This window comes from Oryzias latipes, chromosome 6, assembly GCF_053564925.1.
Source record: "Oryzias latipes strain Hd-rR chromosome 6, Olatipes_Hd-rR_3.1".
In the NCBI taxonomy this organism is placed as follows: Eukaryota; Metazoa; Chordata; class Actinopteri; order Beloniformes; family Adrianichthyidae; genus Oryzias; species Oryzias latipes.
The window spans coordinates 29,330,313-29,356,267 of NC_136242.1; the positions used below are offsets into that span (position 1 = coordinate 29,330,313).

Sequence of the window (25,955 nt, forward strand, 5' to 3'; positions counted from 1 at the left end):
TGTCCATCATAAAAGTACAGAGTTAACTTAAATTCACAAATAAAGCTAGAAAATGTGAATTTCCGCAGCAATTTCCACAGCTGAAAGCAGATAATTGAAGATGCTAAAATTAGAATAAAGTTCCAAAGGAAACCTGTGGAAGAATCTGCAAAAATTGCTGTGTTAAATCACCACAGATTAGATGGAAGGCATTTCTGCATAGTTCGCATACAGAGCAAGCAGTAGACTGTAGAGAGGAAAAGGTGGGGTGGGGTAACCATTTGCTCGGACCAGTTCAGGTCTATTAGGAAAATTTGAAGACAAACACTCACTTTTTCTAAATACAGTCGACGGGTCTAGCTTGAACTAAATGCTGCAGTTTATTTTTTTATTCCATCGCTTGCCACAGCTATGAATCACATGTGAGGGTTGGACAGACTTTCCTCTTTTAGTGGTTTTTGGACTGATCCGACTCAGAACGTGAGTCACAAAGACATCTGTTACAACTATTATGGTGTATTCAGACTAGACACATTTGGTTCACTTAAAGTTAACCTGGGCTGCACGGTGGCGCAGTGGTTAGCGCTCTTGCCTCACAGCAAGAAGGCCCCTGGTTCAAGTCCTGGCTGGGGGACATGAAAAATACATCAATTGGGGACCTTTCTGTGTGGAGTTTGCATGTTCTCCCCGTGTATGCGTGGGTTCTCTCCGGGATCTCCGGCTTCCTCCCACTGTTCAAAAACATGCTTCATAGGTTAATTGGCAACTCTAAATTGTCCATAGGTGTGAGTGTGAGAGTGCATGGGTGTGTGATTGTGGACATTCTACCCTGCGACAGACTGGGGACCTGTCCAGGGCATCCCCTGCCTACGCCCAAGTAGCCGGGATAGGCTCCGGCAGCCTCGTGACCCCGAAAGGGACAAAGCGGTACAGAAAATGAATGAATGAATAAAGTTAACCTTTTTTCAGCAGTTCCCAGACTTTCGCCGACCACATTTTTTTGTGAACTGATCCTGAACACGACCCGACTAATTCTAAAGGATTTGGAACAACTGTTTGGACTTTCCCCTCACTGTAGCTCTATGAATCAATGTTTTCTAGAAACCTGGAAAAACTATCATATACTGCATCACCAGCGCAGAGAAGTTAGGTCTTATTAAAATGTCTGCCATTTAAGACTGTTAAAAAGAAAACGCAGCAAAGTGTCAAACAAATATGCTCATAATGAACTATTTTCTTTCTTTGGTTTCCCTCTCATTGTTCAGTTTGAAGACAATATAATGGACATTTGCTTTGAAGTCCTGGACAACTCCAGAGAAGCCCTGAAGAACTCAAAGATGGACATGGAATGCAGAGCTGACCCGGTGTACATCAGCAGGATTATCACTGCGATGGTGACAAAATCAAGCAAACAGATTAAACAAAACCACATGACATGAGTGGATCATTTGATTTTGTAAACGTGCAGTCTGTTCCTCCTCGGCAGGTCAATGCCAACGATGATCACGGCGTGTTATTTGGGAGCTGGACACCGCCGTACTCTAACGGAGTTGCTCCGAGTAAATGGACTGGCAGTGTCCCCATCCTTCGGCAGTGGAGCAGCACCAGAGCCAGAGCAGTGAAGTACGGCCAGTGCTGGGTGTTTGCCGGTGTGGCGTGCACAGGTGAGGCTGTCGCAAACTCCAACTGTCCCCTGTGTTGGTGGTCAAACTTACCTGATCTGCACCTGATTGCTCCACAGTCTTGCGCTGTCTGGGAATCCCTACACGCCTCATCACAAATTTCTGCTCGGCTCATGACGTGGATGGGAACCTCTGTGTGGACGTAGTAGACACCTTTAACAGCCGGCAGGACAGCACCTGGTGGGACCAAACTCTGTGGTTTGCTTTTGCTTACAGTCAGTTCCTTGTGGTGAATTCTTTTTTCTTCTCATTGGTTCAGGAACTTTCACTGTTGGGTTGAGTCCTGGATGAGGAGAGATGATCTTCCAAAAGGAAACGATGGTTGGCAGATTTTGGACCCGACCCCGCAGGAAAGAAGTGATGGTACAGAACCACCTCTGACCTTCTTTTTGTGTGACAGACTGCAGAGTTGATGAAGGTTTGCTCCTCAGGCGTGTTCTGCTGTGGTCCATGTCCAGTGACGGCCATTAAGGAGGGAAACCTGCAAGTGAAGTACGACGCTCCCTTTGTATTCGCAGAGGTCAATGCTGATATCACACACTGGAGGGTCCTACCAAACGGCCAGCGACAGAAGGTGTTGTGTTTGTTTTAAACCATGAGATCCTATTTGAAACCAGTTAACTTCCAAATAACTTCCTGTTTCTGTTCTCAGGTATACGTTGACCAGAAATCAGTGGGAAGAAAAATCAGCACTAAAAGTGTTTATGGAGACTTCAGAGAAGATCTCACTGTGCTCTACAAATATCCTGAAGGTGAGGAAACCTGGTGTCAGTCCATACTCACATTCCCATATAAACAATGCTCTGGATCTTTGTTTCTTTGGTTTGATACAATTGCTGAGAACATCTATTATTTACTGTTCTAGTGTTGATTCATGGTAGGAAATTGGATTTGTCTTAAAATGACGGCTTTAGGTAATAATCTATTAACATTGGTAGTGTCACCTCCATAACACAGAGTCTTTGACACACCGTAACTCAATGAATTTTTACAGGATCGACTTAAATCAGCAGATTCTGACGTGAAGAGAAGTGGCTCTACATATTGGTTTTTCACCAATGTGAAACAGATAACCAACTCACAATGCTGCATGACAGCGCAAAGACGCTTTTCTCCACAATCAACTGATTCACGTTGATTATGTAAGCACTTCACTATTGTGCAGTGTTGCATATCTGCGCAAGGCTGCTTTTTAAACGATCAAAGAGTTAAGGCAGTCAAAAAAATGTCAACATTGAAGCTACAGCTGTGGTGAAACAGAGTTAATCAGAAAGGACAGAATTGATCCTTGAATTGATTCCTGTCTTGTATCAGGTTGAGTTTCATTTTTAGCTCTTATTCATCAACTAAATCAGGGCACAACCTCAGACGCACTTAGGAATTTCACCGAGACAGCTAACCTATTGCCTAGTGTGGCCTGTTTTCTTTATCATAGTCAATGGTTTATTGACATATGGGCTTTAAAGTATCTGGTTAAAAAAGTTCTACATTTTAAATAATATCAATAATAATTTCGGGGCTAACTTACACAGTCCTAGATACAGATGCTACAAATGTTGATTTTGACCTTTGAACTGTGATCAACGTTCTTATTAGGACTTGTAACTGTCATTTTTATTGGTTTAATTTAAGTATGACAACAAGCCATCCATCCATCCACATATTTTACAGTTACATTAGAGGGGTTATGAATCTTCAGACACATGAGGTGTATGTTTGAATAAACTCCTTTTGTTTTTGAGGCTAAATATTATTTGTATTGATTATGTTTGCATACATTTCTTGTTGGAGTGAATGGAAAAATAGAAGAAAGAAGAAGAGTTAGAGATTTTGAATAAGGGTACATAACAAAGGGGGAGAAAAAAAGGGGGGGTAAAGAAGTTGGAGTGGTAGAAAGCCAAAACAACAAGTTGCTGGAGATAAGGGTGGGACCTGTCTACGGACACTAAAATATTACTTCAAATACCCTCACCCCAAAACAAATTAACACTGACACAATAAAGCAAGGCAAGGCAAGTTCATTTGTTTAGCACAATTCGTACAGAAAGTACTTCAAAGTGCTTCACAACACAGGAAAAGTCACAATTAAAATTAAAATCACAATACATAACACTGCAAAGATTGAAAACATACATAATCATTATAAAATTTACTTTAAAAGAAAGGAAAGGGAAAAGAAAATGAAAAGAGGTGTGGATAAGGACCCTTCAGTCATATCCACGGCTAAACAGGAATGTTTTGAGTCAATATAACTACAGCTCAGGTGTTACCCAGCTGCTGTTGGGTGAAGAGAGGCAAGTTAGTGACACTAATTAACCTCTGAAGCATATTTTTGGACTGTGGGAGAAAGCCAGAGTGCCTGGAGAAAACCCATGCCATGTATGTACATGCAAACTCCTCACAGAAGGGTCCCAGCAGGGAATTGAACCAGGGCCTTCTCACTGTGTAGCAAGAGTGTTAACCACTGGACCACAATGCAGCCAAGTTTTTTTGCTTACCTGTAATTTTTTTCACAATAGGGTCCAAGGAAGAGCGCACCGTGTTTCAGAAAGCGGGGCGTCGAGTCACACAGCCGACTAATGAGAGCACAGAACCTCCACAACTGCAGCTGCTCATCAAACATGCAAGGCCGGTTTTTGGATCCGACTTCGATGTGATCGCAGAGGTTTGCAGCTCAGGGTGAGGACCGATCTGTTGTCTTTGGTGCTGTGAATATGACTGTGGGTTCACAGGTGAGAAACGACGGAGACGAAGATGCCCAAGTTCAGCTGACGGTGCTGGCCACAGGTGTGACGTACAACTCTGTCCACCAGGGGGAGTGCCAGAGGCAGATGATAAGGGTGACGGTGGCAGCTCATGAGGGTCAGCAGAGCTCTGATGCAGATGACGCTCCGATGTTTTTTCAAACCACACTGACGTCTTCAACCTTTTGTTTTTTAGGCCACAGAGAAGTGCTGCGTCTGCGCTACAAGGATTATGCCGAGTGCACCTCCGAGCATCACCTAATCAGGGTGAAAGCCTTCGCCGAGGCTCAGGGGCAGAACCAACCCCTCATGACTGTGGCCGACGTCCCACTGAGCGTCCCTGAGCTGCTCGTACAGGTGCGTGCTATGGATGTCCTACAACAGTCAGTATTTTCAAATGTGCCCTTTCTGTGACCATGTAACCATGACAACACTTGTTTTGTACAGATGATAGTTCACAGGTACAAACAGACTGCAGGCAGAGCTTCAAAGTAAAGTAGGAGGAGTTTATCCTGGTCACATGACTGTAAAGAAGCAGATACCAGGACTCAAAAACACACTATAGAATCTTTAAAACATGAACTAGTAAGTTTAAATTATTATGTAAACCGAAAATTGTGGGATGCTTTGACATGACTCTTCATTCAGTTCCACTTTAAATCCCTCAATCCTCATCCTCATCGGTCTGAAGGCTGACAGCAGGTTAGAAATTAATAACCAGAATATTAACTAACATAAATGAAATAAAATGATTTGTGTTTGAACATCTACAGTTCTTCATAAACAGAGATGTCGGCTGTTTTATATTTTTAGGAGTAAATATTGTTCCTCACTTATGCAAAAGTATTTACATTTTGGGCCAAACACCTAAAAAGGCGTTGGTGTTACCTTATTTAATGAGGCTGAAATTCTTTTTTGATTGACCTTCATTTACAAGATTTAATTTTTATCATCTAATTTATCATCTTTCTAGTTTTCTTGTTATTTTTAAGACAAAAATAGCTCTCTGGTAAGCTTGTTCTCATTTCTCTTTTTTATAAACATTATCCACAATGAAGACTGAATTATTTAGGTTTTTGATATTTTATTTCAGACTTGTCTTCAAAAAGGAAAAACCGGGCAAGATAGACCAAAAATACAAGAAAAATCTGGATCTTTTTTCTGTTTTTATACTTAAAAGGTATTTTTATGTCCATTCCTGGCTTTTATGTATTCTTTTAACCCTTGTGCTATCTTAGATGATCCCACCCTTACATTGACACGTTCTCCCTACCATGACAAAGGTGGATAAAGGTGGAAAGATTTCATGTAATCCATGGACACCAGTGAAGATCACAAATCATTGAAGAAAAAAAGGTTCAGAGCACTGTTTAGTGGGTCTAGATGACCCAACTCCCAATGGTAAAGTGCCTAGGATAGCACAAGGGTTAATAATAATAATAATAATAATAATAATACATTTTATTTATAAGGCGCCTTTCTGGGCACTCAAGGTCGCCGCACAGCATGTATACAGTTAAAAATACAATAAACACTTAAAACAACAACAACAATTTAAATAAATACAAAATTAAATAAAAAATATATAAAAACGTGAAAAGGTTAATGTTAAAGTGAATAGGCCATTTGGAAAAGATGAGTTTTTAGCTTTGATTTGAAATGTGGGAGTGTGTCAGTGTTGCGGAGGTCAGGGGGGAGTGAGTTCCAAAGCTGGGGAGCAGAGCAACTGAATGCCCGGCTCCCCATGGTGACAAGACGGGCAGAAGGGACAGAAAACTGGGTAAAAGAAGAGGAGCGGAGGGAGCGAGCAGGTATGGAGACATGAAGGAGGTCAGAGAGATATGGAGGTGCAAGGTTGTGAAAGGCTTTGAATGTGTAGAGCAAGATTTTGTATTGAATGCGGAATGGGATGGGTAGCCAGTGAAGCTGTTGAAGAATAGGTGTGATATGGTTGATGGAGGGAGTGCGTGTGATGATACGAGCAGCTGAATTCTGAACCATTTGAAGTTTATGGAGGGTTTTTTGTGGGAGACCAAATAGAAGAGAGTTACAATAGTCCAGGCGGGAAGTAACAAGACTATGTACCAGTACAGCAGTGGACTGAGTAGTGAGGGAGGGACGTAGACGTTGGATGTTGCGTAGATGGAAGTAAGCTGATCTGGTGACGCTGTTTATGTGAGAAGTGAAAGAGAGACTACTGTCGAGGATGACACCCAAACTCTTTACCTGAGGGGAGGGAGAGATGGTGGAGCCGTCAATGGAAAGAGAGAAATGGTTGGTCTTGCTCAGGGTGGATTTGGTGTCTATCAGAAGAAGTTCAGTTTTATTGCTATTGAGTTTTAAAAAGTTTGAGGTGAACCAGGATTTGACTTCATTGATGCAGTCAACCAGTGCTTATGGAGGCAGTGTGGAGTTGGGTTGGCTGGAAAGGTAGAGCTGGGTGTCATCCGCATAGCAATGAAAATGGATGTGGTGTTTTTGGAAAATATGACCAAGCGGGAGAAGGTAGATAATAAAGAGGAGTGGACCGAGCACAGAACCCTGAGGGACACCAGTTGTGATGGGGACAGAATGAGAAGTGAAAGATTTCAGTTGGATAAACTGAGTACGGTCAGACAGGTAGGAATGAAACCAGGAGAGGACGGTGCCAGAGATGCCAATGGAAGAGAGTCTGTTCAAGAGGATAGAATGAAAAATGGTGTCAAAAGCTGAACTGAGATCAAGTAAAAGAAGGATGGATAATAAACCACAGTCAGCAGAGAGGAGAAGGTCATTAGTAATTTTTAGAAGAGCAGTTTCAGTACTATGAAGGGGACGGAAGGTGGATTGGAAAAGTTCATACAGATTATTGGAGGACAGATGAGCATGAAGCTGAGCAGATACTGCTTTCTCAAGAATTTTTGAAATGAATGGAAGGTTGGAAATGGGACGGTAATTATTGAGGTCTGTGGGATCTGCACCCAGTTTTTTAAGTATGGGAGTGACAGCAGCAGTTTTCAGTGCAGGAGGAACGATTCCAGAGGTGAGGGAAGCATGGATTATGATGTTGATGAGAGGACAAAGAGAGGGAGCTGTAGCTTTAACAAGGATGGTGGGCAGTGGGTCAAGCTGGCATGTGGAAGGTTTGGATTTTTTAATTAATGTAGTTATTTGACTAACTGTGGGTAGGGTAAATGAAGAAAACGAATCATCAGACGTAAAAGATGGAATGGAAGATAGAAATGGAGCAGAGTAGGGGGTAAGCTGTTGATGAATAAGGTGGATTTTTGTGGTGAAAAATGAAGCCAAGGTGTTGCAGAAATCAGTTGAATAGAGATGTGATGGAAGGGAGTCAGGAGGTTTGATGATGTTAGAGATGAGGGAGAAAAGAATCTTTGAATTTTCTTTATTTGAATTGATGAGATTGGAGTAGTAAGCAGATCTGGTTTTAGAGATGCACTCTTTATAGTGGAGAATGTGCTGTGTGTACATGTCTTTATGGATACTTAGTCCGGTTTTGGTGTAGAGTCTTTCAAGTTGGCGGACTTTTGCTTTTAACTGTCTTAGAGAGGGGGTGTACCAGGGTGCAGTGTAGGTGAATGAGACAGATCTGGATTTGAGTGGAGCAAGTGTGTTGAGGATGTGGTGCAGGTGTGTGTTGTAGTGTGAAACAAGTTGATCTGGAGCTGTAAAACTGTCTGTATTTGGAAGTTCACTGATCAGGGCAGATAAATTCTCCAGGTTGATACCCTTAGCATTACGGAAGGTAATATTGCGTGAAGGCTTGTGTTTGGAAAGAAACAAATTGACATTAAATGTCACAAGCATATGGTCGGAAAACGGGATGAAGTTTGATTTACAGTCCATGGGTATGATACCTGAGCAGCAGATTAAGTCCAGAATGTGTCCTTTTGAGTGAGTGGGAAAATCAACAAATTGTTGAAAACCAAAACTCTCCAAACAGGATAGGAAATCATTAGTAAGTGAATTGTTAACATTATCCAGGTGAATATTTAGGTCTCCTAGTAATAAAACATTTGGTGAAAGAGCAGAGATATATGTTAGAAAAGTTGAAAAGTCTGACATGAAATCCTTGTTTGGTTTTGGTGGTCTGTAAATAGTGGCAATGATGGTCGGGGTGGATCCAGAAAGCTGACATACAGTGGCCTCAAATGACTGGATGGTAGGAACTGTCATAGGAGCTGCTCTCAAACACTCACGGAAAATTAATGCAAGACCACCTCCACGACCAGTGACACGTGGTTGGGAGAAATAAACAAACCCTGTTGGAGTGGCGTCGTTCAGATCCATTAAGACATTCTTCTGCTGCCACGTTTCAGTCAGGCATAAAAAGTCTAATTTACCGTCCACCACCAAATCCTGGATGAGATGGCCTTTTTTGGTGAGAGAGCGGGTGTTCAGTAGACCAAAGTTTACTTTTGAGCTGCTGCCGGTGGTTGTGTTCGACGTTCTTGGGACTCGCACCAGGACACGTTCAGCCCGGCGACCCGTGTTTCTCTTTAAGGTGCGAGTAGTGGACCAAAAAGAAGGGATGGAGCTGGAGTTGTCATATTGAAAGTTCCGATGACTGCCCCGATGAATAGTTCTGCGGCGGAAAATGTAGGGAAGATCCAGTCGCTGGAGGAAAGCAGGTGCATTATGTAGGGGTATGTGGAGCTTAGCCTCGGAGGCAGGGTGCTGGAACAGGGCTTTCACTGGGTGGCGAGCAACCCACAGGATGAACCAAAGGAGTACCAGCCACACACAGTTAATCCACATCGCTATTTAAACTGGTTGCCACTCAAAAGTAAGCAGTGCAGGCCGGCCTGGTGCTAGAGGTTAGCAGTGCTGGGCACAATCTTGTCGACAGCTCTATGCTGATAGGCAGGAGATGCCTCCTGAAAAGTGAAGTGGACTGAAGCAGCAGCAGGTTAGCAGAGTAGCAGGCCTCACACGAGGAGTGGAACCAGGAGTGGACTGTAGCAGCAGCAGGTTAGCAGAGTAGCAGGCCTCACACGAGGAGTGGAACCAGGAGTGGACTGAAGCAGCAGCAGGTTAGCAGAGCAGCAGGCCTCACACGAGGAGTGGGTTACACACCTTGGGAGCATCTTAATTTCATTGTGCATATTAAGATAACAAAGGAATTTCTGAGTTTTATGACAAACTCCTAAACTTTATTTTTTTATTTCAAACCAATAATCATGTGTAAACTCTTTGAGTAAAACAAAATGAATTTTGAGAACAAATTTGTCACTGACTTGACTCATAAAATTGTAAACCAAATCAGTTAGTAAACTTCTGAATCTTTTGATTCAGTCTAGAAATTTAGCCCTAAACCCATCAACCCTTGAGTTGTGTCAAAATAAGAAACAGGAAAACTGTAAACGATCCTTAACACCATCCGGAACCAATGGAATGACTGAATGTGAATGAACAATAAGCCTGAATCAAAGCTTTATTTTATGTGCAAACACTTTAGCCCCCTATTTTCTTTCTTTTTCAGATTCAGGGGAAGGCTGCGGTCAAGCAACAAGTGACTGCTAAGATCTCCTTCACCAACCCTCTGCCAGTTCCACTGAAGGGTGGTGTTTTCACGGTGGAGGGGGCAGGCTTGCTATCAGCGACTCAGATCCATGTGAAGTAAGTAGAGCTGAGGGACTTTTAAAGAAGGAATACAATTATTTTCACAATTTTTACTTCAAACTCCAAATGTTTGCCTCTAGAATTCAATACATCACACTCAACATTTACTGTATAAAGTGAAATGCTAGTAGTTTAGTGCAATGTATTTCTTTGACCACAAGGTGGCAGCACATGTTAACCATAAGCACACCCTCTGCAGTTGCAAAACTGGTTTTAGCCATGTGACTTTTACATTTATATTATATATTATAATATTAATATTTATAATATAAATAATTAATATTTAATCATTATCAGTAATTAACAGTAAATAGCACTGCATCATATTAGTATTAAATATCAATATCAAAATATTGATATTAAATGTTAATATTTGAATAATATTACAATATTAATGTAATCATATTTAAATTACCTATTTATTGTATTACTATATCACAATTTCCCTTCAGTCACTAACAATATTTCCACTTTTCTTCTCAGAGGGGAAATCTTACCGGGGCAGAGAGTGGAGGTAAGCTTCCCCTTCTCCCCCATCAGGACGGGTGTGAGGAAGCTCCTGGTGGACTTTGACTCAGACAGACTGATGGATGTGAAGGGAACCGCCACTCTGGTCGTCCGGAAGATAACCGGGAATTACATCCGAGGAATTTCGGGTATTTTTGGAAACTTAGCTTTGACTGACCCGTTCGTCTGACAGGATTTTCCTCTGGAATTAACAGGACGGTTCTGCTGCCCATAGCTTCCTGTAGCCTGATAATCTTTCAGGTCTGATCCAACAAACTCAGCAGCTGGGAAAAGCAAAGTTAAAGTTTGATGTATGAAGCTATGCAAGAAGCATACTGCCTCATACTCTCATTACTGTTTATTAGTTTTACCATCACCCATTTACATACATGTTATTTGAACATTTTTGTCACAGTGTTGTTTTCATTTTAGAGTAACCTACAGCAAAAAAGAATAATAAAAAACTGAAAAAGTCACTTAATTAAAACCTTTTCTGTGCTTGTTTATCAAAAAAGTTCAGTCGTTGCCAGCTGAATGAAATAAACTCTTTACAGAAATTAGGGTTCAACTCATTTACATTTTTAAAACAAACTAAAGATAAACATGTGAATCCATGGTATCCAAATTTCTCCCAAAAGAAGAAAAACATTCTTTTCTCTGTAGCCTCTCTTCTAGTGTTCAAACATAAATTCTAACGTCCAAACGATGTAATGGAAATGTAAATCCAAAAGAAAAAAGGGATGACGTCACCAAAATGAAGGTGCCTTAGTTTCACCCATTAACTTGGATTTCTTGGACAGGTTATCCTTTCTATTTTTTCTTTCTTCCTGGGTTCCCCTCGCAGCCTTCCCCAGATTTTTCTGCTTGTTTCCTCCACTGACAGCCACCAAAAACGGTCCCTTTATTCTTATCTTGCTGGTGACTCCACCCACTTCCTCCACCTAATTTGACACTGTATACTCAACAAAATTTATGTAAACTTTCCATACGAACCTAAAGTAAGGAGACTTAAGTTTCCATGAGGATACTTGAAGAAGCCACAACACAGCTAAACATTCACAGACAATTTTATTTTTGATTGAAATTATTTCACATCATAGTTGTTACTCTTCCTGTCAAAGATGTTTGTATTCTTATTACAACAGCCACGGAGCAGCAGCAATAATAATAATTATATAATAACAACCCAGCAGGAGAAGCAGATCAATGCGACTGGAAAAGAGAGAACCACGGAGAACCCTGCATGGTTCTCAGGACCTGGACCTCACTAACAGTTTTGTTGGCTTGAATGAAGGTGATGGTCCATAGCAACCACTCCATTTTCTTCATGTTTGGGGCGGAAAAAGATGTGCAACAGCTTGATTACACTGTTCTGTTGTCGGAATGCTGACGTGAAACCGGCTGATCAAACAGCAAAACTTTTTCTGACGATGCGTTCACTGTCCAAATAATGCGAAGGTTTTTTACAAAATCTTTTCATCTGGATTCACCTCCAACAGCCCAGATCTGTTCCGCGTTTTCTGTAAAAAACTACTTGGACATCCTGTAAAAATGGTAGCATCCTATTTTAGCAATAAGTCATAGATCGACAGCTCCAATAACAAACTGCCTGGTTACTATGGCAAAAGTAAGTGTGTAGTAACAGTAGTTTTCAAGATAAACTTATCGACAATCGAAAACAGAGTTTTTAAGCATATAAAGCAGTATGCAGCACCTTTTAAGGAAATTAATTTTTTTTATGTATTGGTTTCAACAAAGTCCGTGTTTGTAAGGTTAATCCTGTCATGTGACTCCTAAACTATTACATTTGCCAAAAAAACACAACCAAATTGATGCTACAGAAGCTTTTAGAGACATTTTTATCAGTTTCATCTGTTAATAGTTTTTTCTTTAATGCTTATTCTGACTAATGATGGAGAATGGGCTCCCCCTGCTGGCCTCTAGCAGCACCAGCATAGAACCAAACTGAACATGAAGATTCAAGCTTCGTGTCAAGTGATGCGGTTTCTCTCCCTTCCAGTCTTTCTGCTAAACTAAACTAACCGGCTGCTGGCTGGATTATCACAATAAATGGATAAACATTTTTAAATGAGTTCTCCTTTCGGGATATTTTCCCCCCTCCCAAAGTGGCAAACAGGACAAAAACATCAGGGATCAAAAGAAAGGACAGTAAAGTTTTCTGCTCGTCGACATGTGGAACCACCAGCTTTATTGAAGAAAAGAAAAAAAAAAAAAAGCTTCAGTGGATTCCACCTCTGATATGATTATCTAAAAATTGTTTAGGAAACGAGGAACATTTGCATCTTTGTAAAAAAACAAAACAAAAAAAGACCACAATTAGAACATAAGTGTCAGCTTCAGTCTCTAAACCGCCGCGAGCAACACGATAAAAGCTCTGGACGGACGGGACTGCTCCTCTTCAGTCCTGAACTGTGATGGAAAAGTGAATAAACCACTTTTATCATTCCAAACCATTTTTTTTTTAAAAGAACACTTACAAAATAAAAAGATTAGATGAACGTGCAAGAAAAAAACAGGAAACCTTTAAGTGATCAAATCAAAGAAACATTTAAAAACTATTAAGATGCATCAGAAACATTTTTTTTTTCAGATTACAGTGCACTTTGTGTGAAAAAAAAAACAAAAAGAACCACACAGATGAAGGCAACAACAGACCGCCAGCAGAGGGCGACTGAGGGGAGAGGGAGGAAAGAGGGATTGAAAAAGAGGAAAGCACTATTTACACGTGTATATACATCATACAGGATATGAAAGAGCATGATGTCTAAAGTGAGACCCAAACACAAACCGAGTCTGCGGACCGACAGAAAACCGTCATGGCACCCAATAAATAAGTCTTGTGGACGGCGTCCTGTCCAAACATCTAAAGACTAACTCGAATAAATTATACGGATGGATGCAGTCAGACCGTTTCTTTACACCCAATGATGGCCGCTGGCGTTTGGGCAGACCGCTTGAAAGGAATGTAGACACTACCCTTCCACCGGCGTGTCCTGCTGCAGCACCCAGACTCAACGTGTGGTTGAGATCCGTCCCGCCCGCTGCGAAGGGTTACGAAAGCCTAAAAACTTCCCAGTAGAGTATAAATACAGCAGAAGTTCGGGTAAAAATCAACGTCCAAGCAGCCGGGGTCGAATCCACGCCTTGGGGGAAACAATTTCACAAAGCAGCTGAACTCCAGGACCGGGTTTGGCAGGTCCTCCAAACCCCCCACCCCCCCAAAAAAATCTTGCAGAGGATATGAAAATATACAACTCTCAGCTGGTGATGGCCTGTGCATGATCCCCCTCGGGCACAGACACGTCCGCCGGTGGCTGTCCTCTTTGTTGGCGTTGGGGTCGAGTTTTTAAAAGGTCTCTGGCCTTGAACAGCTGATTATATAAATATGAGGCAGTCCCAAACCTCCCCACCTAGCTACTGCGTTCTGCAAAACGGGGTAGGGATTTATTTACACTGAAAGTGTTCCTACAGAGCTCCTGTAACGCATCGTGGGTCGTCTCTTCATTTATAGAAATGTATCATACGAAAGCACAGATATCTGGAAAAATATGTTAATTCACGTTGATAAAAATCTTTTTTTTTTTCCTTTGCTTTTACATAAGGGGTTAGGCACAATCTTCTTTCTCCAAGGTAGCACCTCCATCTTCCCAGTGGATGAGAAGGAGAATCCGAAGAGGCGCTCTCATGTGGACACGTCTGTTCGCGGAGCTACATCCTGGATCCGTTTGATCGTTCAGAGATTGAGCCTCCGTCATTGCACAACAGGGCGAAAAGCAGGGGGCGTGTCCTTTACAGGAACCCAATTCAGGTTGTATTAGAAAAGAAAAGACTTGAAAGGCTGAAGACAAAGGCCTCGCATAGTCACTCAAGTCCTCAAAGTTCTCGTTGTACAGTATTTCCCTGGGAGTATACGGTCCATGAAGTGGTTCTGATTCGACCTCTTGGTCTGGTTTCACTAAAGGGGGCAAAATGAAGCTGAATGAAACGTCGTGATCCTGGCGCCAGAACGACATCTGACTTCCTGGATGAAGCATGGCCTCGCCTTTCAGTCTTTGTGTGTGTGTGCGTGGGTGTAGACGGGGAGTGGGGCGGGGGATTGTGGACGATCACCAGGCCTCTGTGTACCGAACATCCACGTCTTTTAGGTTGGGCAGTTTGGCCTGCATGGAACCAAAAACAACAAAGTCAGTCAGGTGATGTACTTTTCCCTCTGACTGTTGACTTTAAATTGAACAAACAAGGTAAAAACTTTCAAGCTTCATGAATTTAAAGAGCTGTGGTTTAGTAGAGGCCCGATCCTCCCACGTACACTGAATCTCACAGAGTCATATTATGCAGCATTCATAATTGACTTTGGAGTGCCACAGGGCTTTATGTTAGGCCCCCACTTTTTCCTTATAAGTCCTCCTCTTACATTTTAAAAAGCAAATTCTTTTCCTTTTCTAATTTGTATTTGATTTCAACAAACATTAATATTAATATTAAAACACAATTGAGCTTTTTCAGGTGCATTACATGTTTTTTTCAGTAATTCAAACAGTTTAGCATTTTCAGCTTGTCATCATTTCAGTAAACATGTCATTTAGCATTTTTAGCATTGTTTGCTAATATTAAATATTGCTAAAATTATATACAAAGTTTAACAATGATTCAGCAAAACATGTTTAAGTGGACTAAAATATACTTCCAAAAATAATTATATCAAACAATGCTAATTTAAAAAGATGAAAAGCTAATTATTACCAAGATAATACTAAGGGGTAAATAGAAGGGTATAAAGCTTTAGTTTCTGCAGAGAAGCAGTAGTTCATTAGAAATTTGCCTCTGAGTTTTGGGCGTGAACCGTTGGCACGGAGAGACCTTGCCTTCCTTCCTCTCAGCTCTCTGTTTACGTGCTTTCCTGCTAGCTTACAGCCCCTCACAACCTCAACCTTACATTAGCGGTGCAACAAAAATGGCAAACAATATTGGAGCTATCCAGCCGAACATTTTTAAGACCAGATAGCATCTCAGACCAGGAAAACAAAGATGTACATGGATTTAGCATGTGGCCTGCATCAAAAATATGATCTTTTTCTGCTATTGATTTACATCTTTTTAAATCTAGAAATACACAGAAATGTAATCTTAAGCCTAATTTTCTTGTTTCTTGTGGGTCTTTAGAGACCACTCCATTGAAAATGTTTTTTTCTCCTGCTAAGATGTCTGTGAAGCAGCAGAGTTCACACAGACGCTCACCTATAACTAGATTGATTAAAGAGAATTTAAAAAAATAGCTTTATACACATATCAACAGAGGCTGACTTCCAGGCCAACAGTCTCGCCCACAACTCAGAGGTGAGATTCTGATGAACTCCTGCTGCGCTGCACAAACTTTGTCCAAGAAACAACACAGGTTTTGGGGATTTTGACTTAAAAAAATGATGATTGCAAGATCACTGGGAACACTTTTAAAGCCGAGCAAAATATGACTGGAGCAGGACTCAAGGTCTTCTCTGTTCGCACGGTGAAAACTAAAGTGTTTGGTGGAGAGCAGCAGATGTTTGCGTTACCTTGAGGTCCTCATAGGTGTCGGCCGTCAGCTTGGTGCTGTTCATGTTCAGGCTGCACAGACTCTTCATCGCTGTAAGATACAGAGAACATGCAGCTCAGAACCTCGTGGCAGAACTACAACGGGAGTTTGCATTTGAGCGTTTCCTCACAGCTCAGAGCCACCAGCCCGGCGTCCGTGACGGGGGTCTCACACAGGTTCAGAACCTGAAGGCAGGCCAGGTGCTCCGATAACAACCTCAGCCCTGCGTCGCCAAACTGCAGAAGGCAAATGAAAGGTGAGGCTGATTCGGGTCAAGGACAGCATCTGTCGGTTCTTTGGTGGAGGGGGGGCTGCACCTGTGTGGACCAGAGATTGAGCTGCTTGAGCGACGGGAGTTTGATGAGCTGCTCCGCACAGGCACTGGTGACGTTGGTGAACGCCAGGCTCAGGTTCTCCAAGTTTCCAAAGGAGCCCGAACTCAACAGGCGAGCCAGATCGGCATCCTACAGGAAGGGGGGGGGGGGGTGTTAATGAAGGAACAAAACAAATCTGCTAACAACCTGGTGTGTGTTTGTTGGGGGGCGGGGTCTCACCGTGGACTTGGAGGGCAGAGTGAGCCGGGTGGGGCCACCTTTTCTTTGCTAAGGAGACAAAAAAAAAAAAATCAAATCTGAGCTGAAGGCCCTGCAGTACCTATATAGAACTAAAGGTGGTGCAAGTGAGCAGCGGCATTTCTGAGAGGTTCAGGTTAAACTGATAAAACGGAAACAAAAAATTTCCTTTTCTTTATAATACATTATACAACAATCTTTTACTGATTTGGTTCCGACCTTTTAATTGTTTGTGAAACACCAGAGGGTCATTTAAGATATCTGAATCCTAAAAGAGCAAATTGATGCTGCTTTTTCACATGCAGATCACATTACAATGAAAACATTTAAAATAATTGATTTAAATAAAAAGCTAGACACAAAACGAAGCAAAGCTGCAACCTTGTGAGAGCATCACGCATTTTGTACAACTAGTGACGCCCGTCGAGACAACTGAGTTGTCATTTTGGGCTATAGAAATAAAAGGGAACTGAAAGGACGGCCTGAGGTGGACTCACCAGCTCTTTGAGCTCTCGCTGTCGGTCGCAGAGCTGCTCGTACATGCGGAAGCCCACCTGGGTGCTCTCCAGGGTGGAGATGATTTGTAGCTGCGTGTCTTTGTTCTCGATGATGTTGTACTCCAACATTAAGCACAGGATCTGTGAAAACAGAGCAGCAGCACAAACTTTAAAGACTTCCCTTCAACCATCAAATACACATTTTGTGCAAAAGTATCTCAAGATCCTGGCTAAAACCTCCTCTGAGGAACGTGATAACAGATGGTCAGACTGGTTGGTGTCTCATTTTTAAAAATCACCCTCAAGTTTCTAAAAAAATAAATCAGATTATCTTCTAAAGTATTTTTCTTGTTAATTAAAATCAGAAAAGATATGATTGTTTAACACCAGAAACAGCATCTATTAGCTACAGGACGTTCATCAGCCTGCCAAATAGGATAGAGTGAGGAAGAGGAGATGCACCTCCACCATGGTCTGGTTCCCTCGCAGGGCCAGCAGCATGCAGGGGCCCAGCTTGTTCTCAGCCAGAGACAGCAAGAACTTCTTGGTCTTGTAGCAGGAGCCCATCAGGATGTGCACCTGGAAGAGAACAAGACCTCCTCACATAAAACGATCGGCGCAACTGCATTGATGTTAAGGTTTCAGCTGTCAGACTCACCATGCTGGCGAACAGCTCCCCGTCATCATCGCAGGCCACGCCCCCTGGACTGTAAAGCTGAAACCAGCCGTCTTTACCTGAGCGCACACTGAGCAGACAGGAGTGAACCTGCAAGACAGATGGGACACGAGCTTCTGAGAGCTGAAGTAAAAACAAAGCATCCTAGTAGCAAAATAAAAGAATGAATCCACGGTTATTCAAAATAAAAGCATCAATGGGGGAGTTTTTTTTTCCAATCTGAACCTCATAACATAACTGTGTACAGTTGCCACAGCAGCATCATCAACACAATCACTGTGTGAGGGACCACGCTTTTGTTTCTAACTGGGACGCTGCAGTCTTGGCGCCACAGGGAAAGTGTTCCAGCAAACTGAATGTTTTTTATTTCAGGAAACTGAATGTTTTTTATTTCAGGTTGGGATTGTCATCTCAGTAAAAAGGCTTCTTCGTTGAGGAGTCCCACAGACTCTGAGACAACATGGAGCCCTGAACGAGAACCACATCCCCAAAAGAGTCTTCTTCACGTTGCCCAAATATTAAACAAAAACAGAGTTAACCCTTGTGCTTTCCTAGGCACTTTACCATTGGGAGTTGGGTCATCTGGACCCACTAGACAGTGCGCTGAACCTTTTTTCTTCAATGATTTGTGATCTTCACTGGTGTCCATGGATTACATGAAATCTTTCCACCTTTATCCACCTTTGTCATGGTAGGGAGAACACGTCAATGCAAGGGTGGGGTCATCTAAGTTAGCACAAGGGTTAAAACTTTTATGGATTTTGATTCTTTGTAAAAAGGTCAAAAAGTGCCTGCAGGAACCTGCACAGCTCTGCAGGTATTTACACCATAAACTCAGCAAACTCACCTAGAATAAAGAAGAATGTAGTTTATGTGATAATCTACCAGGATATTTACTGCACTGGAGCATTGGTCTTTTGTACTGTAGCTTTCACAATGACCACAGTATTTCTCTCACGTCATTTACTTCAGGTTAATGCCTTAACTGTTTCTTATAACTTATAACTGCTTTCAGCCCTTTAACTGCAGGAAACGCAACACAGATGTCCCCATTGGCTCTGTTCTATGTGGATCTTAAAGAAAACATGGAGGATAAAAGATCTTTAATAAGAGTGCTTTCATGTGACGGTCGCTTCATTGGAGGCATTTTGACAAGTCAAAAGTTTTTTGTTGTTGTTTGGAATAATCACATTGGAATATTGTGGAATTCGATCAACAATATTATTTTGTCTTGAATGATTAAAACTAAAAGCTATTCTCTAACTACGGCGAGCAGGACACTTATGTTTAGAATGGACCGGACCTCTGAACTCATGGACTTCTGCTTCACTCCAGTGAAAATGCTGTTTTTAACATGACAGAAGCGTTTTTGCGACGGCTCACATAGAGGCTCACCTCCTGCCTCGGGTCCTCAGCAAACCTTTGAATGACGTACTTCAGCTCCCTGAAACAGAGACAGGAGCGTTAAATCAGTTTGATGCCTCCTCCTCCTCTTCCTCTTCCTCCAGGAGCGAGCAGATGACTGCAGGACTTACTTGGTGAATTTGGCGTGTGCCAGAGCTCTGCAGGGAGGAAACAAACACATATGTGAGAAACAGCATGTTAACATGCTTAAGATCAGGGGTTCTATCAGATTTAACAGTTTGAGAACAATCCCATACATGAACTCCAACTACAAACCCCTTTAATAGTAAATGGCGTATACTTATATAGCGCTTTTCTACCTACAAGGCCCAAAGCGCTTTACAGTCACACACACATTCACACACTGGCGGCTTCCTCTGACAGAACCGCCAATGTCTGAACAACTCGATTAGGATCTGAGAGTCATATAAGCCTTTTTTTGGCCCTAAAAGAAACTTCTAGCACATTAAATACATTAAATTATGAAAAGTCTGAAATGCAAGGTTTCCTGGAAATCTCATATTAACTGTATTAAAAAACACAAATATCGCTATGCTGTGTGTAAAGGTAAATGGTTGTTAGATACCGGTGCATAATATTTATTATATAACTCCTTGATTACCCGACTTATTCTATTGAAATTTGGGGAAACACAATCAAAGCATTCAGAAAATCCATTCTCATTTTATAAAAGAAAAGCATCAAGAAGTAATGCACATATCTGCTCCATTAGTTTTAAATTTTAAGAAATCTCGAAATTCCCAGATTCAGTCCCAATGAGTATTTTAAAATTAATATATAAAGTGCATCATAAATGTTTACCGCATAGTATACTAAATTAATGTGAAAAAAAGAATACAATTTAAAAGAATTTGCAATTTTGAAAAACTTTAATATAAACTTTTGAGTCAACATACTCAAAAAAATTGTTAGAAATATTCCAAAAATATGAGCAATAAGAAATGTTTTGTTTATATTTTAGAGTTATGGTTTGTGTTAAAACTAAGGAAACTACATTTGTTGGTTTTCGCCATCTTTTGAAAGTATATATTTTTTTGTTTATTGTTTTAAGAAGGTAAAATGAAGGTAAAATTTTTTGTAAAATACAAAAAAAAAAAGTGTAGAACACATGAACATTTTGTACGCAATCATCCCTTGGCTTAAACATTTTTGGAGTTGTATTCTTTCCTCCCGCATTTATTCCAATCAAAGAATTTATTTTCTCTTGTTGGAGTTGAGTTGTCTGCTGGAGTGGAACCCTGCAGCACCTTTTTGTTCCACGGGAACAGAAGGATGTCATCAGCAAACATGTTTAACTCATAAATGTCTTAGCACGTCCACAGTCCTCAATGCAAACCAAATGCAGCAAGTCAGCAGATTATTTTGTTCAATTTGATGTTAGGCCTTCATACTGCAGTGTTTAAGTTAGAGGCAAAAAAAAATAAGTATAAAATCTATTGAGGAACTACAGAAAGGTAGCTATAGAAAGCTTCAATGAGAAGATACATATTGTTCAGAAAAGTCCAAGGGAAGCATGTGTTTGAACTGCAGTGTTGGTTTGTTAACTTGACTCGAATATGGCAACAGTTTGATACAAAAGTGGAACTGAAATATTTCTTTCTGATGCTAAACTTGAACAAAAATGAACAAAAAAGCGCTGATGGACTTCCTCCAGTGGCTCTAAAAACCCAGTGAACTCATTGTAAACAGTAGCAGTCCTTCCGTGTAAGCGTGAGGCAGATTTCAGTATGCGCTCATATGACTCATTGTGTTTTCCATTACAGGGGGGGTAATTGTTGCCACTGTTAATGAAGCCCCAGGCCTGGGACAGACCTCGGCGGAGAAACAACAGAACGTTGGCCGGTCAACGCTAATGACGCTCTGAGAGGGCCAGCCAAAAACAACCCCGGGGCCGCTTCAATCAACAACAGCCGACTCTCAGGGGGGCAGGAAGGAGACGTGGTGATGTAGTTCACCTGCGTCAGCAGCAGGATCCCAACAGGGCGCCATCAGAACCATGGCTGCATCCTCTGAGACGCCGACAACAACACGATGGAAGGTTTGCTCAACGCTGTTCTGCTTCAACCAAAGATATGGATTCATAAAAGCGAATTCTGTCTGTTTTATTTTAATTCAATTCAATTTTATTTGTATAGCCCAAATTCACAACAACAATCGTCGAGTGACTTTAAAATATGTGGAAGAAGAGGTGGAGCTTGTGTTTGACCCCACCCCTCCCATAGCAGCTGTTGCAACACGGCTTTTAAAAACTTGGACAACATTTACCGACATTTAGCGATTTTTTTAAATATTAAACATAACTGTATTAGAACTTTGTTAAATCTGCCCCCACATATTGATCTGTCAGTTAGTGATTGATGGAGACTCGTTTAAAGACTGGCAGACCTGTACTTTGGTGTCAGTGTTTCTCAACATGAACCTGTAAAAAAAAAACCTTTTGACAGAACTGCTGTTTACATTCTTGTGTTTGCTTTGATGCTTCATTCTTCCTGATCTCGTATCCTGATACATTAGAAACTTCAACAATGCTCCTATTTACCAGGTAATAATATGTACAGCTGTGCAGGTTTTACTTGTTTTGTTACTCCGACAAAAGTGCGTCAGTAAAAACTTCAAAACATATCATTTTTTTGTGTAGTTCAAGTTGTAAACTGACCAATTAGATGCTCCAATAAAAGTCTGTATGTCTGCTGACCCCCACGTTCTATAAACCTTCAACAAATTTCCAGTGGTAGGGGTGTGGACTTCTGACAAGCTCACTAATGATTGGGGAGAGTGGTTTCCATAGAAACAGTGACTCAGAGTGACCAATCATTGCTTACTGACGTCATCTGTTTCCAATGTATGACGGCGTTCAGATCATAAGAAAATAGAAACTGAATTGACTTCATTTGGTTGGGGACGGAAGCAAACCATTTTCTATGAGAGACGTCACACTCGGTGGGTCCAGTTCTCACGTAAGGTCAATATATTCAACATTAGAGGCCTTTGGCTCACACTGCACTTCCACCGGAGGCCTCCAGGAGGAGCTCATGCTATGATGTCCAATGACGTTTCTTAAACATGTATGCCAACGAGACTTCTGCACATCAATACTCACTCTTTAGGGAAGGGTATGGGTTGCAGCAGGCTGGCCAGAGCCGGCCTCCAGTCGTCATAGTCTGACCTGCAACAACAACAGAGAATCAGAGTTTTGTTGCAACAATTGAACATAATAAAAGTTTTTTTTCAAAATCAATTTCTAAATCAAGCCTGTAAAGTGATCGCTGGACAAAGAATTAAATAATAACTAATTGAAGGATTTATTGAGTCAACAACCATCCTAATTGTTGGACAGAGCCCCCGTAAAGAGAGTTGACTCTTTAACTTTGGAACTTCAGCTCTAGTGTTAACGTCCTTTGAACTACCGTGACTGTTCGGCCGTTCACGCCTTTAATACAATTCCAGCGGATTCTGAAGCGAGGAAAAGCAGCCATGGGATGATGTGCAACACTTTACAGCAGTACAGAGTTATTAACGTCAACCAGCTGTTCCTGACATGCAGAAAAGCTGTTCGTCCGCGTCAGAATCGGTTGGAATGGCGTTCATTGCATAAATGGTTGAAGGTTTACGGAAGATCAAAGAAAATGTGTTTTTCTGCTGTCGCCGGTGACGGCTCAGGTGTTAAAGGGGTAAAAGAAAGACTGCCGCACAGGTGCCATGTTTGGGTTGTGGACTTTCCTACTTAATAGTCGCTCTTTGAAGCTTTCTTGCTACTACTGGCTAGCTTGGCGCAGCGTCACTATGAGATCTGGCACAGTGATGCAGGACGATTGGGGTCATTTCTCTTCTTGGGCGAACCACGACGGACTATCTCAGGTACTCACAGCATCTTCAGAATGAGGGCGAAGCAGCCCAAGACCCGGTCAGCCTGCGCCGGCAGCTGGATGGACAGAGTGTTGACGGCGGGGCTGACCAGCAGGCAGTCGATCAGGTTGGGCTCGCTGTCGCCCCCCGCCGGGCCGGCCTTCTTCTTGACGTTGGCAGAGTTGTTGTTGCGCTCCAGCTCCACAAGGATCTCGCTGGAGTTCACGATGGAGGGTGGAGGGGAGAGGGGCAGAGAGGGGGTCGGAGAGGAGATGGGGATGGGGGGGTTTGTCGGGGCAGGATGGGGTGGCTGAGGGGGGCTGGGGGTGGTGGCGAGCGGCAGAAGGTTAGCAGGAGGAGGCGTTGGTGGCTCTGGACGCAACAGGCGCAGCGGCATGGGGGGCTTGCGGTCATTCAGCTGTTGGCAGCCGTTCCTGATCTCCTTCAGGCTGGGGGAGTTGTCGCGGCTGCAAAGAGGGGGGGGGGGGGGGACATCAGTCATTATGTCATCTTGCAACAGTTTCCAACAGACACAGAAAAGCTCCCGAGAGTCCAGCTACAAAAGTGACGCTTCCTTCGGGAGCAGACGCTCTGAGGAAGATTTCTAGGGGGAATCAGGCGTTTAGAGGGGAGGGGGGGTCCGTGCAGTGAAACACAACACTGGCGGAAAACACGGCTTCAAAATAAATTCCCGGAAGAAAAAGCTCAAGAGATCAATGCTGCTTTTACATCATCCACTGAAGACGCAGAGGCGTGAACTGCAGGAACATCAACAAACTCATTTAAACACACAGAAGGGAAGCCGTTTTTTCCTTTTCTGCTGCAATTTCAGCTTTCACAACATTTTAGGACACGCTCGTTCTCCTACGGTGGCCCTGAAGTGCCAATCACATCCACAAACCACTCGACGAATTAGCATTTTAAACAACAATTAAAAAAAAAAAAGCAACATACCATTTTTAGAAATCGAAACACAATTCCAAAAAAATTAAACTACAAAAAAGACATTTTGGAAAACAAAATTAATTTTCAGAAATCCAAATTAGAAACACAAAACTACAGAAAATAGAAAAGGTAGCTACAATGGGACATCATTGATTAAGCATTTCTTTAATATACATTTTCAATGTCTGCATACTAATAATGGTTTTATGATCAGTGTGGAGAATATCCATTCATGCTGAATGACTTTTCCACTACAGGATCTTTTTATCAACCTTCCAATTTTTCCATTTGACCCACAGGCACAGCTGTAGCCTCACATTCTCACACAAATCTTTAGCTTCTTTTCCGGTTTTTATACATTTTTTCAGCAAATTAAAATCTTTTCCTTTATAATTTTTTGTTTCTGTCCAACATTTTCAAATAGTTTAAAATTAACCATTTAAACAAAGCATGACGTTTTTACATCTTTAAAAAAAGAAACAAATGAAAAATGTGACTTCTTTTTAGCTTTCTGGTCAGTTTTGTTTTCGCTTCCTCTCACCCTTTTTGACAAACTTCACATTTAATGGATTCAGTGTCAAATGTGTGTTTATTTATGACAAAGTATTTAAAATGGCATCATTTACATTTGTATGAGGACGTATATATAAGGAATTGAGTCTCTTTTACTTTTACAGTTTTATTTTCTAATCAGATCCTGACTAATCATCCCAAATTTGATGCATCCATATAAGTAGATCTCTTTTGTTTGTGTCTTCAGTACTTTTTGTGTTCAGTATTCAGTATTTTCCAATTATTTTGTTAATGTTTTTCTCATTAGGCTTTTGTTTTTTACATTGTCCAGGATCATGAGTCTTCTTTTATTTCCTCTTTGGTTTATTCAGAGAATTAAGTCATTAAAGAATATACAAAGAAGTTTTTGCAGTACAATTTTTTGTACTGCTTTTTCCAAAAAGGACAGACTCTTAAATGTTATGGTTTAAACTTATTATAATTATTTTTACTCATTTGCAGGTCTGCTGTGCAGGGATTTTTCAGATTGAGATGTTAGGTGAAGGTGAAAAACCTTTTTATCAATGTTTTCGTTCAATGAAACTGGACAGATTTCTTTTTTAAAAAGCTTTGAACTTGGAGAGCTTAAACAAGAGAGAAAAGTGTGAAAATGTACATGTCTGTCTGAGAAAAGTTTGCAGACAGGAGTTTTACAGCCTTAAAATGTAGAGTTAATATTAAAAAAAGAAAGATTTTTACCCATCGCCAGTTATTTTTAGAACACAGCTACCGTGATAAACGAGGCAACACTGTCGATTAAAACAAGTAATAATAGATAAACTAAATAATGAATTCACTCTTAAATCAAGCTAAAACTAAATATTACTGGCTTTGGAAAACTACAGGTTATTTTTCTTTAACACAATAATTAGATGTGAAGTAGTTTCATGTATTGTCTTTTCTATAATCGCTGGTGTTTTCCTGCAGCACAGTGAGATGCTGTGCATTAGTTTGGGGCTATAAATGACATAATGAGGTCTGATGAGCGATACAGTTCTGATCTGCCTTCCTGGCAGTGGCAGCAAATGACTGTTTGTACTGTTTCCCTCATATTAGAGCCGCAAGACGTGGAAATTACCAGTCAGGAGTTTGTCTAATCGATAGAAACATGAAACCAAAGGGCGGAGAGCCGCCGCAGGAGCTTTACGACCAGCCTTAAAGAGCTGCTGATGATGGCGACGCTTTAACAAATATTATAAAACGTCGCATTTGCCATGAAGATCCAACCATATTAGATCCATGGCGGTAAATCGCGGCAGCCTTCCCGCTGATGCAGTTCATAATGGTTGGTAAACACAGATAAAAACAGTTTGAT

General features: G+C 41.5%; 3 protein-coding genes across 5 annotated transcripts in view; 1 reads left to right on the forward strand and 2 right to left on the reverse strand.

Annotated features, from left to right (window-relative positions):
• LOC144992482 (cytochrome P450 2F2-like) overlaps window positions 1-4,299 on the reverse strand; it is a 29,055-nt gene extending 24,756 nt beyond the window's left edge. Inside the window, exon 1 of the mRNA XM_078948949.1 lies at window positions 4,160-4,299. The gene's annotated coding sequence lies outside the window, so the exon portion shown is untranslated. The remainder of the gene's footprint in view (window positions 1-4,159) is intronic.
• tgm2l (transglutaminase 2, like) overlaps window positions 1-11,021 on the forward strand; it is a 109,220-nt gene extending 98,199 nt beyond the window's left edge. For both annotated transcript variants that reach the window (XM_078948946.1, XM_023955994.2), the window contains exons 5-15: window positions 1,245-1,373; window positions 1,466-1,643; window positions 1,721-1,841; window positions 1,921-2,024; window positions 2,093-2,235; window positions 2,314-2,413; window positions 4,181-4,326; window positions 4,394-4,523; window positions 4,602-4,762; window positions 9,888-10,024; window positions 10,511-11,021. In XM_078948946.1, the coding sequence (XP_078805072.1) occupies window positions 1,245-1,373; window positions 1,466-1,643; window positions 1,721-1,841; window positions 1,921-2,024; window positions 2,093-2,235; window positions 2,314-2,413; window positions 4,181-4,326; window positions 4,394-4,523; window positions 4,602-4,762; window positions 9,888-10,024; window positions 10,511-10,724 (1,563 nt within the window). In that variant the 3' untranslated portion in view covers window positions 10,725-11,021. The remainder of the gene's footprint in view (window positions 1-1,244; window positions 1,374-1,465; window positions 1,644-1,720; window positions 1,842-1,920; window positions 2,025-2,092; window positions 2,236-2,313; window positions 2,414-4,180; window positions 4,327-4,393; window positions 4,524-4,601; window positions 4,763-9,887; window positions 10,025-10,510) is intronic.
• Window positions 11,022-11,583: 562 nt separating this feature from the next.
• The window catches only part of cmip (c-Maf inducing protein), a 45,184-nt gene continuing 30,812 nt past the window's right edge, over window positions 11,584-25,955 (reverse strand). For both annotated transcript variants that reach the window (XM_023955992.2, XM_023955993.2), the window contains exons 10-21: window positions 23,164-23,610; window positions 22,398-22,463; window positions 19,408-19,434; window positions 19,268-19,316; window positions 17,855-17,962; window positions 17,659-17,775; window positions 17,197-17,337; window positions 16,682-16,729; window positions 16,445-16,591; window positions 16,258-16,363; window positions 16,108-16,178; window positions 11,584-14,715 (exon numbers count right to left, since the gene is read on the reverse strand). In XM_023955992.2, coding sequence (XP_023811760.1) covers window positions 14,662-14,715; window positions 16,108-16,178; window positions 16,258-16,363; window positions 16,445-16,591; window positions 16,682-16,729; window positions 17,197-17,337; window positions 17,659-17,775; window positions 17,855-17,962; window positions 19,268-19,316; window positions 19,408-19,434; window positions 22,398-22,463; window positions 23,164-23,610 — 1,381 coding nt within the window. In that variant the 3' untranslated portion in view covers window positions 11,584-14,661. The remainder of the gene's footprint in view (window positions 14,716-16,107; window positions 16,179-16,257; window positions 16,364-16,444; window positions 16,592-16,681; window positions 16,730-17,196; window positions 17,338-17,658; window positions 17,776-17,854; window positions 17,963-19,267; window positions 19,317-19,407; window positions 19,435-22,397; window positions 22,464-23,163; window positions 23,611-25,955) is intronic.